Source organism: Echiichthys vipera (assembly GCF_963691815.1).
Source record: "Echiichthys vipera genome assembly, chromosome: 13".
NCBI lineage: Eukaryota > Metazoa > Chordata > Actinopteri > Perciformes > Trachinidae > Echiichthys > Echiichthys vipera.
The window spans coordinates 18,681,895-18,695,178 of NC_139838.1; the positions used below are offsets into that span (position 1 = coordinate 18,681,895).

General features: G+C 38.6%; 1 protein-coding gene across 1 annotated transcript in view; it reads right to left on the reverse strand.

Moving 5' to 3' along the window:
• LOC310956123 (CUB and sushi domain-containing protein 3-like) overlaps positions 1–13,284 on the reverse strand; it is a gene marked incomplete at both ends in the record, with an annotated part of 334,390 nt that overhangs the window by 140,102 nt on the left and 181,004 nt on the right. Inside the window, one exon of the mRNA XM_083926253.1 lies at positions 4,365–4,477. Coding sequence (XP_083782379.1) covers positions 4,365–4,477 — 113 coding nt within the window. The remainder of the gene's footprint in view (positions 1–4,364; positions 4,478–13,284) is intronic.

Sequence of the window (13,284 nt, forward strand, 5' to 3'; positions counted from 1 at the left end):
GCAGACTTTACGTTACCAAATACACTAAAACATGAACAGGCTTTTCCCATGTCCAAGAACACAACCATCCATCTACACACATTTACTTTATGATCCTCTAAAGTGGTCTACGACAGTCATTTATGACAGTGGGGCATTGAAAACTCTTAATGTTGATCCTTAAGTAATTAGCCAAACCTCACTGCCAAATGACTTGTCCTTAACCCCCCCCCCAGTCGTTCCCTGTCTCTCTCTCTCTCTCTCTCTGTTTTGCTCTCTGTTGGTTTCTGTCTGCCTTTCTCTTTTAATCTCCTTTCTGGACCTCCTCACTGTTTTACCACCTCCCCTCTCTCTTTTTCTCTGTTGTTCCTTTGTGATGTATATATAAATGGCGATATAAACCATTGGCAGATTATTATCAATCAAACTCGATCATTTGGGCAGCAGCAGCGGGAGGACGATTTCATGAGGTGAATGACTGACCTGTAACACGCACACACGCACAAAGTCTGTCCAGCTAGCTGGCAGCACCTAGAGCCAAACTCTCCCTCTGAGGTCTCATAGCAGTGTCTTATGAACTAAACTAACCCTGCCAAAGCCTATATGTTCATTTAGTCTCTCAGAGACAAATTTGGAATTGTTTTCATACAGTGTTTGCCACTAAACTTGACTAACCCTGCCAGAGGGCTTTGCCATTCTAATTTATTCTCCTGGAGACAACTAGAGTTTAGTAAACCAGAACAACATATGGCTTGCGGGATGGAATTACAGCCAAAGTAAAATAAAAAGAGTGGATTATCATCAAGTGGAACTGTTTACAAAAAAAATGTACTTGATCAACTGAGAATGCCAATTAAAGTGTAAATCTGAAGAGGTTCCAGTAAAATAGATGCAGTGGAGCAGAGCACAATAAAATTATTATATATTATTTATTATTATAAATTATTATATATATTATATATACTTTAAAAGAACTCCACAGGTAAATTAAGATGTTTCTAAGTTTCCTCCTGTTCCACTGGTTTGCAAAAGGTTCTACAAAATTATTAAAAATTCATCAATCAGTTTGCAATCTCATAGGGCATGATGTGCTCAGAAAATTGATCCATCGTTGCTACATGCTGGCAAGGTTCACAAGCAACTCCCAACTTATATTGAAATAACGTTAGCATATACTATACATTAGTAGTTCACTGGCTGGTTTATCCAAATCCACAGCCACTTAAATCATATTTTTAAGAATGGGTATATTCTAGAGAAAACGATACATGCATGTTCTATAATATTAATCTGCTAGATAGATAGATGCGATGAAATCACAAGAAACACGAGCAACTGCTTGATCATATTTGGATCACATTTGGACCATTGCGCTGGTCGCGCATTTGGAGCGTCGAGGCAGTTGTAGCAGCCGGCAGCTTGCTGTCAGCAGCTATACTCTGCTGTTGTGCTAAATGGGAAGTGATACTAGTGCTGACCAGGGATCTGAATGCTTAAAAGAACATAAATGAGCTCTCAGATTAAGTGTGTGGCTCTCAAAAGAGCTGTTGTGTTGCAGTGAGATCAGGCCGTCAGTGATTTAACCTCCATAGCTGCAGAGGGTGCTGACCTTCCTCTGGTTCTTCTGTAGATCAGACCGGGATACACTAGTGGGAGGATAGGCTTCACTCAAATCGCGTCTATAGATTGACTTTGTATGTAATCGCGTTGCTTCTATCTCGTCCATTACGCGCAGTGTGATTGCAGCATTAAGAAAAATATGTGAAGATTTCCAACAACAACTAGGTTTCGCCTTAGGAGTAACTTTTTCAGGCACTCAGTCCACCCTTCTGCTAATTTGTAAGGAACAACAAGTAAATGGAGATGACTGACAGCTGATAGAAAGTACCAATCAATCACAAGCTTGTTAAGAACTCCACTAATTAATCAACTAACCTATGATACTGACAACCCCCTATTAACATGTTGATTAACCTTTTAAACTAATTAAGATCAAATACACCAATTAAAAGCAAATCCCAAGGCGAGTGGCCGGCTTGTCAGTCAATCAATCAAGGAGAATGTCTGAGAGAGCCAAAACGAGAGATGGAGTTTGGAGTGTAAATTAGGAGAAGAAGAGAGGATCTTGGAGGGAAAGGAACAGTGGATTGCAGCAAGAGGGAGGATATCTTCAAAGAAGGGGATGAAATAAATAAATAATAAAAGGAAAGGGAAATGGTTTAATTTGTTAAATAAAAATTTGAAATTAAAAGATCCTTTCTACAATTTACTATATGCTGCATGTGTATATTAAGAATACTGGTTTAACATGTTGTCTTTAATACTTTGCATTGACAACTACTATACAGTTCCCAGTGGAGACTCAAAAGAGAACCCCTCAGATATCCTTCCATAGTGGTTGCTCTTTAAAAATCATCTTGGGTCACATTCAACCTAATAAGCTCATCAAACCCACAGATTGGAAAATTATACAGAGTTAATATAAAATCATGAACTGAATTAATTGCAGTTTCAATTATTTAATTGGCTTAATTGACCACATTCCTGTAAGCGGCACATGCACCCAATACAGTAAAAATTTACTGGGTCATATTTAAACTTTTTTTTTCTTAAATCTTAATATTTAATGACAGTAATCTCAATGAGCACTAAACGTTCTCAAGAGAGGAAACAGCAGGAATCAATGTGCTGGTTAAAGGGTTGGAAAATGTATATAATACCAGCTTTCAAACAATATTTCTACACAGATTTGGTTCTTAGTTCTTGCTGAATGCAATGATACTAATTTCTACCTCAAGAATGTAAATTTTTCATGTAAGGAAAAATACCTTGTCTGTTGACAGACAGACGTACAGTGTATCATATTAAGATATTCAGAGGAGTATCGGTGATGACCGTAACAGCTGGCAATAGCCCTTTGAATATCAGCAAATGACAATAATTACTCTAAAAAAGAACCACAGCTTTAACGGTGTGTATGAAAAATGCAATGTCATATGTGGAATAAATAAAAATAGAAGTGATTGTTTCAAAGAGTTTATGTTGAAATAATGTAATAAGAGGAGAGCGAAGGAGGAAAGAAGAAAATAGTAACACTCATACATTCTTCTACATTGTGTCACTGAGTTGTGTGTGAGTATCTGTGTTTTATGTCTGTTCGCAACATGACATGTAAACACTAACATGATGTGTCCACCTTATCTTTATTGTTCTTCTCTGAGGACAGCACATGGCACACATGCTCCAGATAGGTGGCATTTTGGATGGGTGCACACTTTATTTTTCATGCCTGAGTCTGCTTGGTATTTTGGTGACTTGCTGTGAACTTGAATGTGCTGTGAAGTGAGAGGCGCGGCGCGGTAGGGAGTGTGTCAGTAATAATCAAGTGGCACGGTGCAATTTTGTTGTCAAGCATGACCATGATTTGTACTTGTACTGCCCGCCTACTCAGGCCAGGTCAATGGCGCATGAAGGAAGACACACTGTACTGTTTCCATGACTTTAGTTTACACTAGTCTAACTTTACAATAGCAAACACACAAACAAAGCATTTCCCCAATATTTTGATTGAAGAGGATTAGGGGAGCTAAGCTTGGTTGATGTAAGCTCATAAACCACCTACTGATAATGTGTTTCAATCACACCCTGTTCCCAACTGTGCTGCATGTGTACACCAAGCCTCTGGCCATGAACATATCAAACACAGTACCTTGTGATGTCAAATGGACTTTGTGCAGCCTGCACTAAAGATTCACAAAAAGCAAGTGTTTAGTGTGTTTAAATGTACCAAAACAATAAGTAATATGGGTCTAAAACAAAACATGGAAGATAATGGAAGAGTATAAAATATAAAGCCTATATGTTCCAGCCTTTCAGTGCAGTTGCTTCACACTTTCAGCTCGTAACTGTTCCTAATGTTTTCTACCAGTTAGGGTTTAAGTCAGATAACTTTAACTACACACCGCTGAGCAGTTACCCGAGAGAAAAAGAAAGAGTACAAGAGAAAGAACTAGACATAGGGGAGATGCAGGAAGATCGAGAAGGTAAGAAAAAATGTAGTAGAGAAGAGACGGGAAGATTGGAGTCAACAAGCATAATTAAAGGGAGTTAGAGGCAAGTTAATGGGGGAGAAATGTCAGTTGAAAAGTAAAAATAAAGGAGAAGAGAAAAACAGAAAGACAAAATATAAAATGTCAAAAGAGCTAAAGCAAAACCTTAAAATGATCTGCCATTAGCAAACACAAAGACATCTGGAGGTACTGTATATACAGAATTATGTTTATCATAAAAAAGAAAATTAGACTCTTTATGCATAGGCCTATACATGTAAGTGTTTACATAAAGATATAAAGAGGCCTGTCTTTCTTAATGCAATCACATCTTACCTTGATAATGTGCGCTGAAACCACGGTAACGGTGGTTACTATCAGTCATAAAATGCAGTCGGAGCCAGTTCTTGTTACTCACGATGGGGGAGGGGACATTACTGCCCGACAACCTGGAAGAAAGATAGAAAGAAAATGTGTTAGAAATTGAGAAAACACACACACACACACACACACACACACTCACCCCCCCCCACACACACACACACGCTCATACACACACACACACACACACACACACACACACACACACACACACACACACACACACACACACACACACACACACACACACACCTTGAAAGTCCCTTGCTATATATTGTTAGGTCTTGCTCTTAAAAGGTTTTGACTTCCATTGGCTCTTTAAACAAAGAAGTACAGACCATGCACATGCACAGATACTGTATTTCTGAGTACAAAAAAAGGGAACACAAAATTGTGTAGCGTACTGTGACAGAACAAAGTCGGTCCATGTATGTTATGGTCGTTTGATTTTCAATAATAAAAAACATAAAATTAGTGGTTATTTAATTTTTGTTTTAAAATACTAAAATTCAATTTGAATTACAAGCCTTTTTTCTTTGTCAAGGTCAGAAAAGTATGGGCTTAATTTAAAAAAATTATTAGCTTTTCGTTTTCAAGTTATAATAACAAAAATTAAAATCGCTAGAAGACAGAAACGTTTTCATATTGCACGACTGGAAGTTGCCGTTTACACAGTAACAGCGCCTATTAGGACAATGCTGTGTCGGAGAATGACTTATGCTTTTGATATGGATATTTTTTTGTTAAGTTTTTGTCCTCTAGATAGATTCATTTTTGTGATCATAACAAAAATGAACAAAAATTTTTGTTATCATAACTAACAAGATGAATGAATAACTAGAAAACTAAAATCAAATGCAAAATCCAAACGCCTTGTTATTCAATTGAAAACAAAAAGATTTGTGGTTAAATTTATTTTCGCATTTCAATTTTTTTGTTTTTACTTTATATCCGTCTGTGAATTGAAAATCGAATGACCAAAACATACACGGACTAAAGTCAAAGTCTGTAAAGCAAGGTAGTAAGGCTGTAACAATGACACTAACGGACACTAAAAATCCCCCTATGGTTTATATTAGTCTCTGTTTTGCTTGTGTATCTCTGTGATGTCACAGATGGAATTACATACAGTGTCCACCCAGTAAAACAGTTAGCAGCTCCAGTGAGAGTAACTGGTGATTATGCTGGATGCTAAAAAGTGCCTCAACTGCTCTTAATGAAGTAGTAAATTGGTACTTCTTATTCATGGTCCTGCTGTCCTGTTGGTTCAGGTTAGGGATTTGACCCAGCTGCTTTGATCACAAACTTAGCTTGCATATTAGTTTCTGAAGCTTTCGTAGGCAGTTGGTGTTGCATTGGACCACATTATAGTGAGTAAGTTCTAAATGTTTTGTACACTATTAATAATCTATATTGTGTGTAATAGACTGGTATATACAAATATGATAAGGTTTCAAATAACTATGTGACTGTCGGAATGCAATATAACACTTTTTAACAATATTAGCTCTTTTGCATTGAAGGAAGCTTATGAAGTGAGGCTTTGATGGTGTACAGCACAAGTAGATAGGACCCAATTTGCAATTCTTTCATCAAGTGGGGAGGATGGATTGTTTAATTGGCTGACAAGATGAAAAAGTCTCTTGTGGTTGGTGTTAGGTCATTTTTGGCAGCCTTAGAGAAAGTTACTGCTATCCAGTTGACTTAGAGAATAAAACACTTTCTCTTGTACAGATGTAATTTCAAATACCTGCAGCTGAAATACAATATCTGCTGGCAATAATCTTCTTCTATACATCAGTCTTTTGATGTATGATGCTCTCATCTTCCTGTGTCAGCCCACAGGTGCTGTTTCTACTCCCAATACGTTTTCTTTTAGTAATATCACCTAGGCTGTTACATTTGAAACACAGGTATGAGTATGAAGTGGACTGCCCTCTCGTCTTTGCTTGTCTCTTTCTATAAACCCCTGCTGTTAATCTTTGTGGTGCATTAATATGAACACACACGCACATGGACACACATACATGCTCACACATTCAGATAGTGGCAATATACTGTAGTGGACACACAACTGTCCAACACCTGTACCCTCTAGCAACAGCGGTATAAAGTGGAGCACAAGAATGCTGAGCAGGTGTTTTAGAAGGTCTGTCTTTGTGTGTGTGTGTGTGTGTGTGTGTGTGTGTGTGTGTGTGTGTGTGTGTGTGTGTGTGTGTGTGTGTGTGTGTGTGTGTGTGCAAGTGAGACAGAAGGAGGGTCACCTTGTGCCCTAGATCAGTAGGATTCTTTGATGTCTGCTATTATTCATACACGCATACATACACTCATACACACACACAAGTAAAAACACACAAACACAAACCAAGCAGTTCAGTTTCGAAGGCCCAGAGGCCACAGGAATTGCCAGACAGTAGTACAGTAGATAGATAACTGGAAATGAGGAAAAGGACTGAAACTGGGTATGTTGGAGTTCATAGTTTACCCGTCTTACAATGGGATCCCCTTGTATTTGTCTTTTTCTACCAATGTATAATTCATTATACATACTAAAGAACCAGCAGTGCCATAGTCAGAGAGACTATTAAATACACTATGGACAACCAATGATGTATTAGTCTATTAGCTGGGAGAGAGACTGTATAGTAAATGAGATTGAGGTTAAGGTTCAGATAATAAAGATGCTGAACAATAATCACGGACATCTGAGTTCCTACACTGACAAAGGTTATTACTTTATCTGCATTAATCTGGACAAAAAAACAATTACTTCAAAGTAGATTTGAAATATATGAAAAATAGAAATAAAAGCTGAAAAATCAAAGACAAATGAATGCATCCAGAACATGATCATATATTATTGTTAGCATTAAGATATGAGGTAAATTTATGGAACAGTGTCACAAGTATAGATCCCCATTTAAAGTAAAGGCAGTGTTGTACACAAGACAAAATACACCTTACATACATGTATTTTCAAATTGCTTCAAGTGATGCTTTGTTACTGAACTCAAGTGTGGTAAATGATTAGATATGTGTGCACAGACTGTAAAAGATTATGATGCATACTAATAATTATAACAGGTGCAGGAACAAGAGAGTAGCAACTCTCAAGGGACTCACAAGTACCGAAAAGAGATTAACCTTTCCCAGAGAAAGAACTCTGAACACTAGCCTCTGCATAGAGCAAATACTTAGAGAGACTTGGATAAGAATGGGCACAATGAACTAATACTTAAGTGTTCTAAGCAAATAGGTATCACTTCAGCATAATCTGGCTCATTCTGTCTCTCTATAATCTTACTTTACTTCATTTATCTTTTCTATGTTTCTAGACTATAATCTGGTTCTATATCTAAATATGATAACCTGACTCTCGCCAGATGAATTTCATTCCTCCTTGCTTCACTCATGCATCTGGGATCGCTCCAAAGCGAAGTGATTTTAGGAGGCTGGGTCTTAACAAAAATCCTTGCATATGATTTAATAAACCACTTGTTTGTCATCTGTATTGATGTGCTACTTCAACCACTCACATCGAAACCAACCCGTGACGCTCATGAGAGCGAAGCAGGGAAAAGCCAAACCCGGTCGGGAGACGGGTGAAACCATCGTTTCCACCAACAAAAGCCTTCAGAGCTGTAATCCGTTGTTCTTTTAAAGAATAAATATTCCCTAGATTGGACAACATGGATTAAATAGCAGCATCGATGCTGTAAAACTGCTTCCTGGATGCGAGCCACCGTTGTTGTCTGAATCACAAACAGTCGCTTCTCTGCCACGTCACATTGGCCTGACCATTTTTTGTGGACCCTGAAATTCCTCTGCAATGAAGCGACCCCAGATGGTTGAGTGGGGCTAGGCAGAGTAAAGACGGAAGCAAGGCGGAATGAAAGTCATCTGGCGATAGTCAGGTTAATAATATGATGCAGGAGAGAGAGAAAAGTAAAGACACACTACATGACGTTATTACTGGTTTTGTAGGTTGTCAACTTTTCTGTTCCTGTTCTCTTACAAACCTCTGAACTAACCCTGACAAACCACCTTGCATTCTCTCTTTTCCTCTCTCCTACCCCCTTCCTCAGTTCTCTGTCTCTCTTCACATGTGCACTCTCTCACATATTATTCATGTTTACAACTTTCAATTCACTTCCTGATATGACATCATTACCCAGAGTGCATCATTAAGGGCAGCGTGTCTGCATATTCAATCTGTTTCAATATTAAAAGAGGAATTAAATCATAAATCTATACTGAAAGCCTGGGTGTGTGACGTTAAAATATTAAACTGCATGCTCAGGAAGCACTTAACATCTCCAAGCTGCAGGATGAACAACTCTCTTCCAGCAGGAGCTAGTTGATTAGAGAAACAAGATTGTGACTAAAAAGATCACAAATCTGGCTGGGAACACCTACTCTAAATGCGCTTTGTCTCAACAAGTACTGCATGCTGCAAATGTGCCAGGTATGAATGTACATGACAATGATACTGGAAAGAGACAATGTGTGCTTTCAACTACTTATATGGATAATTAAAGCTTTAAAGTATGCTTTCAGCAGGAAATCTCATACTTAATACCAAAAAACATCAGCTTCCTGAGCTGCTGAGAAGCTAGTTGATTTTCCCCTAGTGGACAATTTGTTATGCATTATTAAATCATTCATCAATGCTGATGGCGTCTGTCCGTGACTGGTAAGTGTTCTCCCAAGATATCTTCTATAAAAGCACTTCAGAGCTGCCCCGAGGTAATATAGATCATCTTCTGATGGGCTATATTACCTCCAATGCATTTTTTTTTAATACCTTGGTCTGAGAGAATGTTCTTCTCTGTGATTTGACAGTGACATATGCGTAAAATACACTGGGTGCTTTAAATCCTCCAAAAAAATGGAAAAACTGTAAAACTGAATGAATTCTGACATTTTCATTGATCATCAACAATGGTGTGGAATGGCTCTGAAGTGCTAAAAACTGCAGTTCCTCAAATGGCCACTTGAGGCTTGCTCCAAAATCCCCAGACCCCCTCATGAAAAAATGCCTGACTTTACAGCACAAATAAATATGTTTACAGTCTGGTACAAAAATTAGTTTTGGTCTTTATAACTAATTTCCCTGTTAATGAAAACTGTACGGGTATATGCAGTTCTACATAACTCACTTGTTTGAATTATATTAAGGTTTAAAATTATACATAATTAAGGGCCTGCCACTTTAAGTGACAGGTCCATGTCACAAGTGGCTTTTTAGATTTACCAGGAGTTACTGTAAGTGGAGACAGGCACTGCCAAGATGCCAACAGCCTGAGCCACCCACACAACGGCTCTTCAGAAACCTATGGGTGACATCAAAGAGTACGCCCATATTTTATACAGTCTATGAAAATAGCAGACATATTCCTCAAGAAACATAATAATATATAAAAGAAGTTTAAACAAGGGTTCTTAATTGTCACCGGGGTGTACTTAAATGCTGTGGACTTGATTACACTGACAGGATTCTTCTATATTTAACTACAACTAAATACATTAGAAAAAAATAGATACTGCGATGGGTGAGTGTGTGACAATTCATGTAAAAGAGAGAGAATATCAAGTGGAGAGTTGCCAGAGGGAGCAAGAGAACATAATTGATTAAATACACAAGACCAAAAGAGCATCTCTCCCTCTCTCTGTCTACCATCGTCCCATCCATCCTCCATGCCTCCTTTCCTCTATGGAAATACAAATCAGCTATTCAATCGGCAGTATAGGAATGAGAGAGAGGTAGAGGGAGGATATAAGGAGCATGGGGTGGCAAAGATCGATTGAGGTATGGTGAGACATGGCAGGGGAGAGCAAGAGGAGCAGCAAAGTATGTATGTGTGTGTGGGGGGGGGTGGACACAGGTTGACAGGGGTTTGTTTGTAAACTTGTTAATTATTCATTTTAGCATTTAAGCAAACTGTACTCACAAAACAAAAAAAGCAGTATTACTAGAGAGAGCAGATTTGGGGGTATCTATGACTAAAACATGAACATAATTTACAATAAAAATGTATTTTTTGACATATTGAACACATGGCAGGAAACATTATGTTATAATCAAATTAAGGGCTAAACACTTCTGTACGATTCAGCAGCAGTACTTGTTTTCAACACTGGGTTCAGTTTATATGGATCAAGATTTGACAGTGAGTGTGTTGTACCTCAGCTCAATAACAATGGTTCAGCCCATGTTGTTAAATACTGTGATGATACAGAGAGTGCAATCTCCAGATTGTAATAGCACCTGTCACACATTAAACATCTTCAAATTGCTAGGAAATCACAGTTGTTCACTCAACCCTAGAATAAGATGAAAATTGTAAACAATCTGTTTATTCTATTTGACAGCAAAGTGTACCAGTTCAGACAGGTTTTCTGATTTTATCTGATTAGTAAGAAGTTATCAAAACTTGGGTTTTTTCATAGAATTACTCTGTTGCTTTCAGCCCAAATTTCGTAAAAAAGGCATTTCAAACGAGTAGTACTTTTAGTCATGAGATTGATTTAATCTCATCTTTGTAGTGTTTCCCCTACGATTGCTTTGGTCAAATTTAACACTTTTAAGTTTCTTAAAATAAAATATCAGAAAAAATCAGTTACTTTTCCAACTATTTAACAGTTTTCAAAATCTACATGAACTGCTCTCCACACCGGAAAGAAATGTGATTTACAGTTGGTTTGCCTGTTAATCCTGTTATTTCCATCTTCCATAACAGTGGTGAAGAACACTAGGAGCAAATGCCAGCAGTTGACTTTCAATTAGAAAAATATCATGACTGGTGTGGTAACTGCATGCCAAATTAATCAGAGCACATAAGGCCAATTGCCTCCCACAGTAAGTCACCGTATCACCAGTTACTGCAAGCAATGTAGCATTTAAAAGGCTATTTTTTAAACAGTGTCTGGCTCAAGGCTCACTCCACATAAAACACACAGAGGCTACATTACATCACTTCTAGCAAACTTCAAGGAGAACAATGAGGGCTAAAAAGCATCACGATCTGTTTTAAAAGAATATTCTCTGGTCTAGTTCAGCAGAAAAAAACAAAAACACCAAATCTGTCAGTATGTTAGCATGCCGTACACTACAGAGCCTGCTTAAGGCTATTGACAAATCTGCACTTCATCTGTGCAACTGACTTTAGCAGACACTTGACTATTCTGCTGTTATTACAGGCGTGAACTCACCAGACAGTTGCTTCATTTATGAACTCATGACAGTGTGCAATTGCAGAATGAATATAGGTGAAACACTGTAATGTATGTATGGTATAACTTTTGGCATTAAAAATACATTTTTAAAACATCAATTATAGGAGAATCATTGCTTTGGTGCATATGCAATCTTGCTCATCAATGTTTAACTTTCTCTGCCATTCCTCTTATGTGAGCCGTTGCATTGTTCACTGTGGATGTTCGACAAGAAGACTTTAATCTCATAAATGACATATTGAACAGAAAAGATGGAGGGACATGTGGCACTTACAACTTGACTTTATAAGGACGGTGTTAAGAGTGTCTGTGTAATAAATGGCTGTCCACACACATACAAAATCCTACATTAGTGCTCATGTGCATTGGAGAGCGACACTGGCCAACACTATCTAGTGTGTGCATGTGTGTGGCTATTCATAAGACAGTAGGGGAATGCTACTTAATCAGGCAATCTGTCTTAATAGCCTCCCCTAATTAAGACAGGTGGGAACTGCCACACATACCCGCAAACACACATGTACATGCAGAGAGAGAAAAACTGCTCATTCACACAAACGCAAGCACACAGAGATGAGCACACGCACGCAGGCACACACTGACACACACACACACACACACAGACGCACCCACACACACACACACACACACACACACACACACACACACACACAGCAGGAGAGTTGGGCTGAATGAAGTCGAGTTGGAGCCATCATCAATCAGTATACAGAGACAGAGAAGTCCTTTGTCTATGTGCACGTGATTGTTTATATACATTGTGTGTGTGTATGTGCACGTGTCTGCATGAGCAAGCCTGCTGTGTCCCTCTCCATCAATCTCAAGTGGGCAGAGAGTAATCAGTGTTCACAACAGGACCCTGCTCTGTCTCTCCCTCCCCTCCCTTTACCTCGTCTAAATTTCTCTCCTCCTCTTTGCTCACCTCCTCATAGAGTAGCAAGATGTTTTTAAACTGCCTTGTTCTAATGGACAGCTCAGGGGTTGAAATTAAACATGAGTAGGTGGCTGTGGTCACTTTGACATTGATTATTTATAAATTGAGTAAGTGCTGTATGCATTAACCTTTGAAACCATTCAAATAACAATCACTTGTTACATGCACTTCTGCGGCAGGCTTTTATAGTTTGATTTAGGTCCCCTAGCTCCAAATTTTAAATGCAACAGCAAACAATGATAGACATACAGTTAATATCCAGTTCTGTGGTAACAATCTGGGGTAAGCCCTTTGGTCTACACTGGAACTTCTGAGTTTGGTATGAAAGAACATGACTGGCTTGCAAAGACATCTGACCTCAACCACATCAAACACCTTTTGGATGAACTAGAACACCCTCGGCAAGACAGGCCTCTTCACCCAACGTCAGTGTCTAACCTCACTAATACTCTTTTTTTTTCAATGGGAACAAATTCCTGCAGCCAGATTCCAACATTTTGTGGAAAGCCTTAAACCAGAGGTTCATTGAGCGGCTTTTCAGCTGCTTTCACACTGACGTACGGTAACTTGCTGCCTCTACTCATTACAGTGAAGGTAGGTGGCAGAGGGGAAGCAGTCTTGACCACAGTGGCAGGGCTTTGAAGTACCACCCACGTAAGGAGGCACAGACTCGCCCTGCTGCCTCGA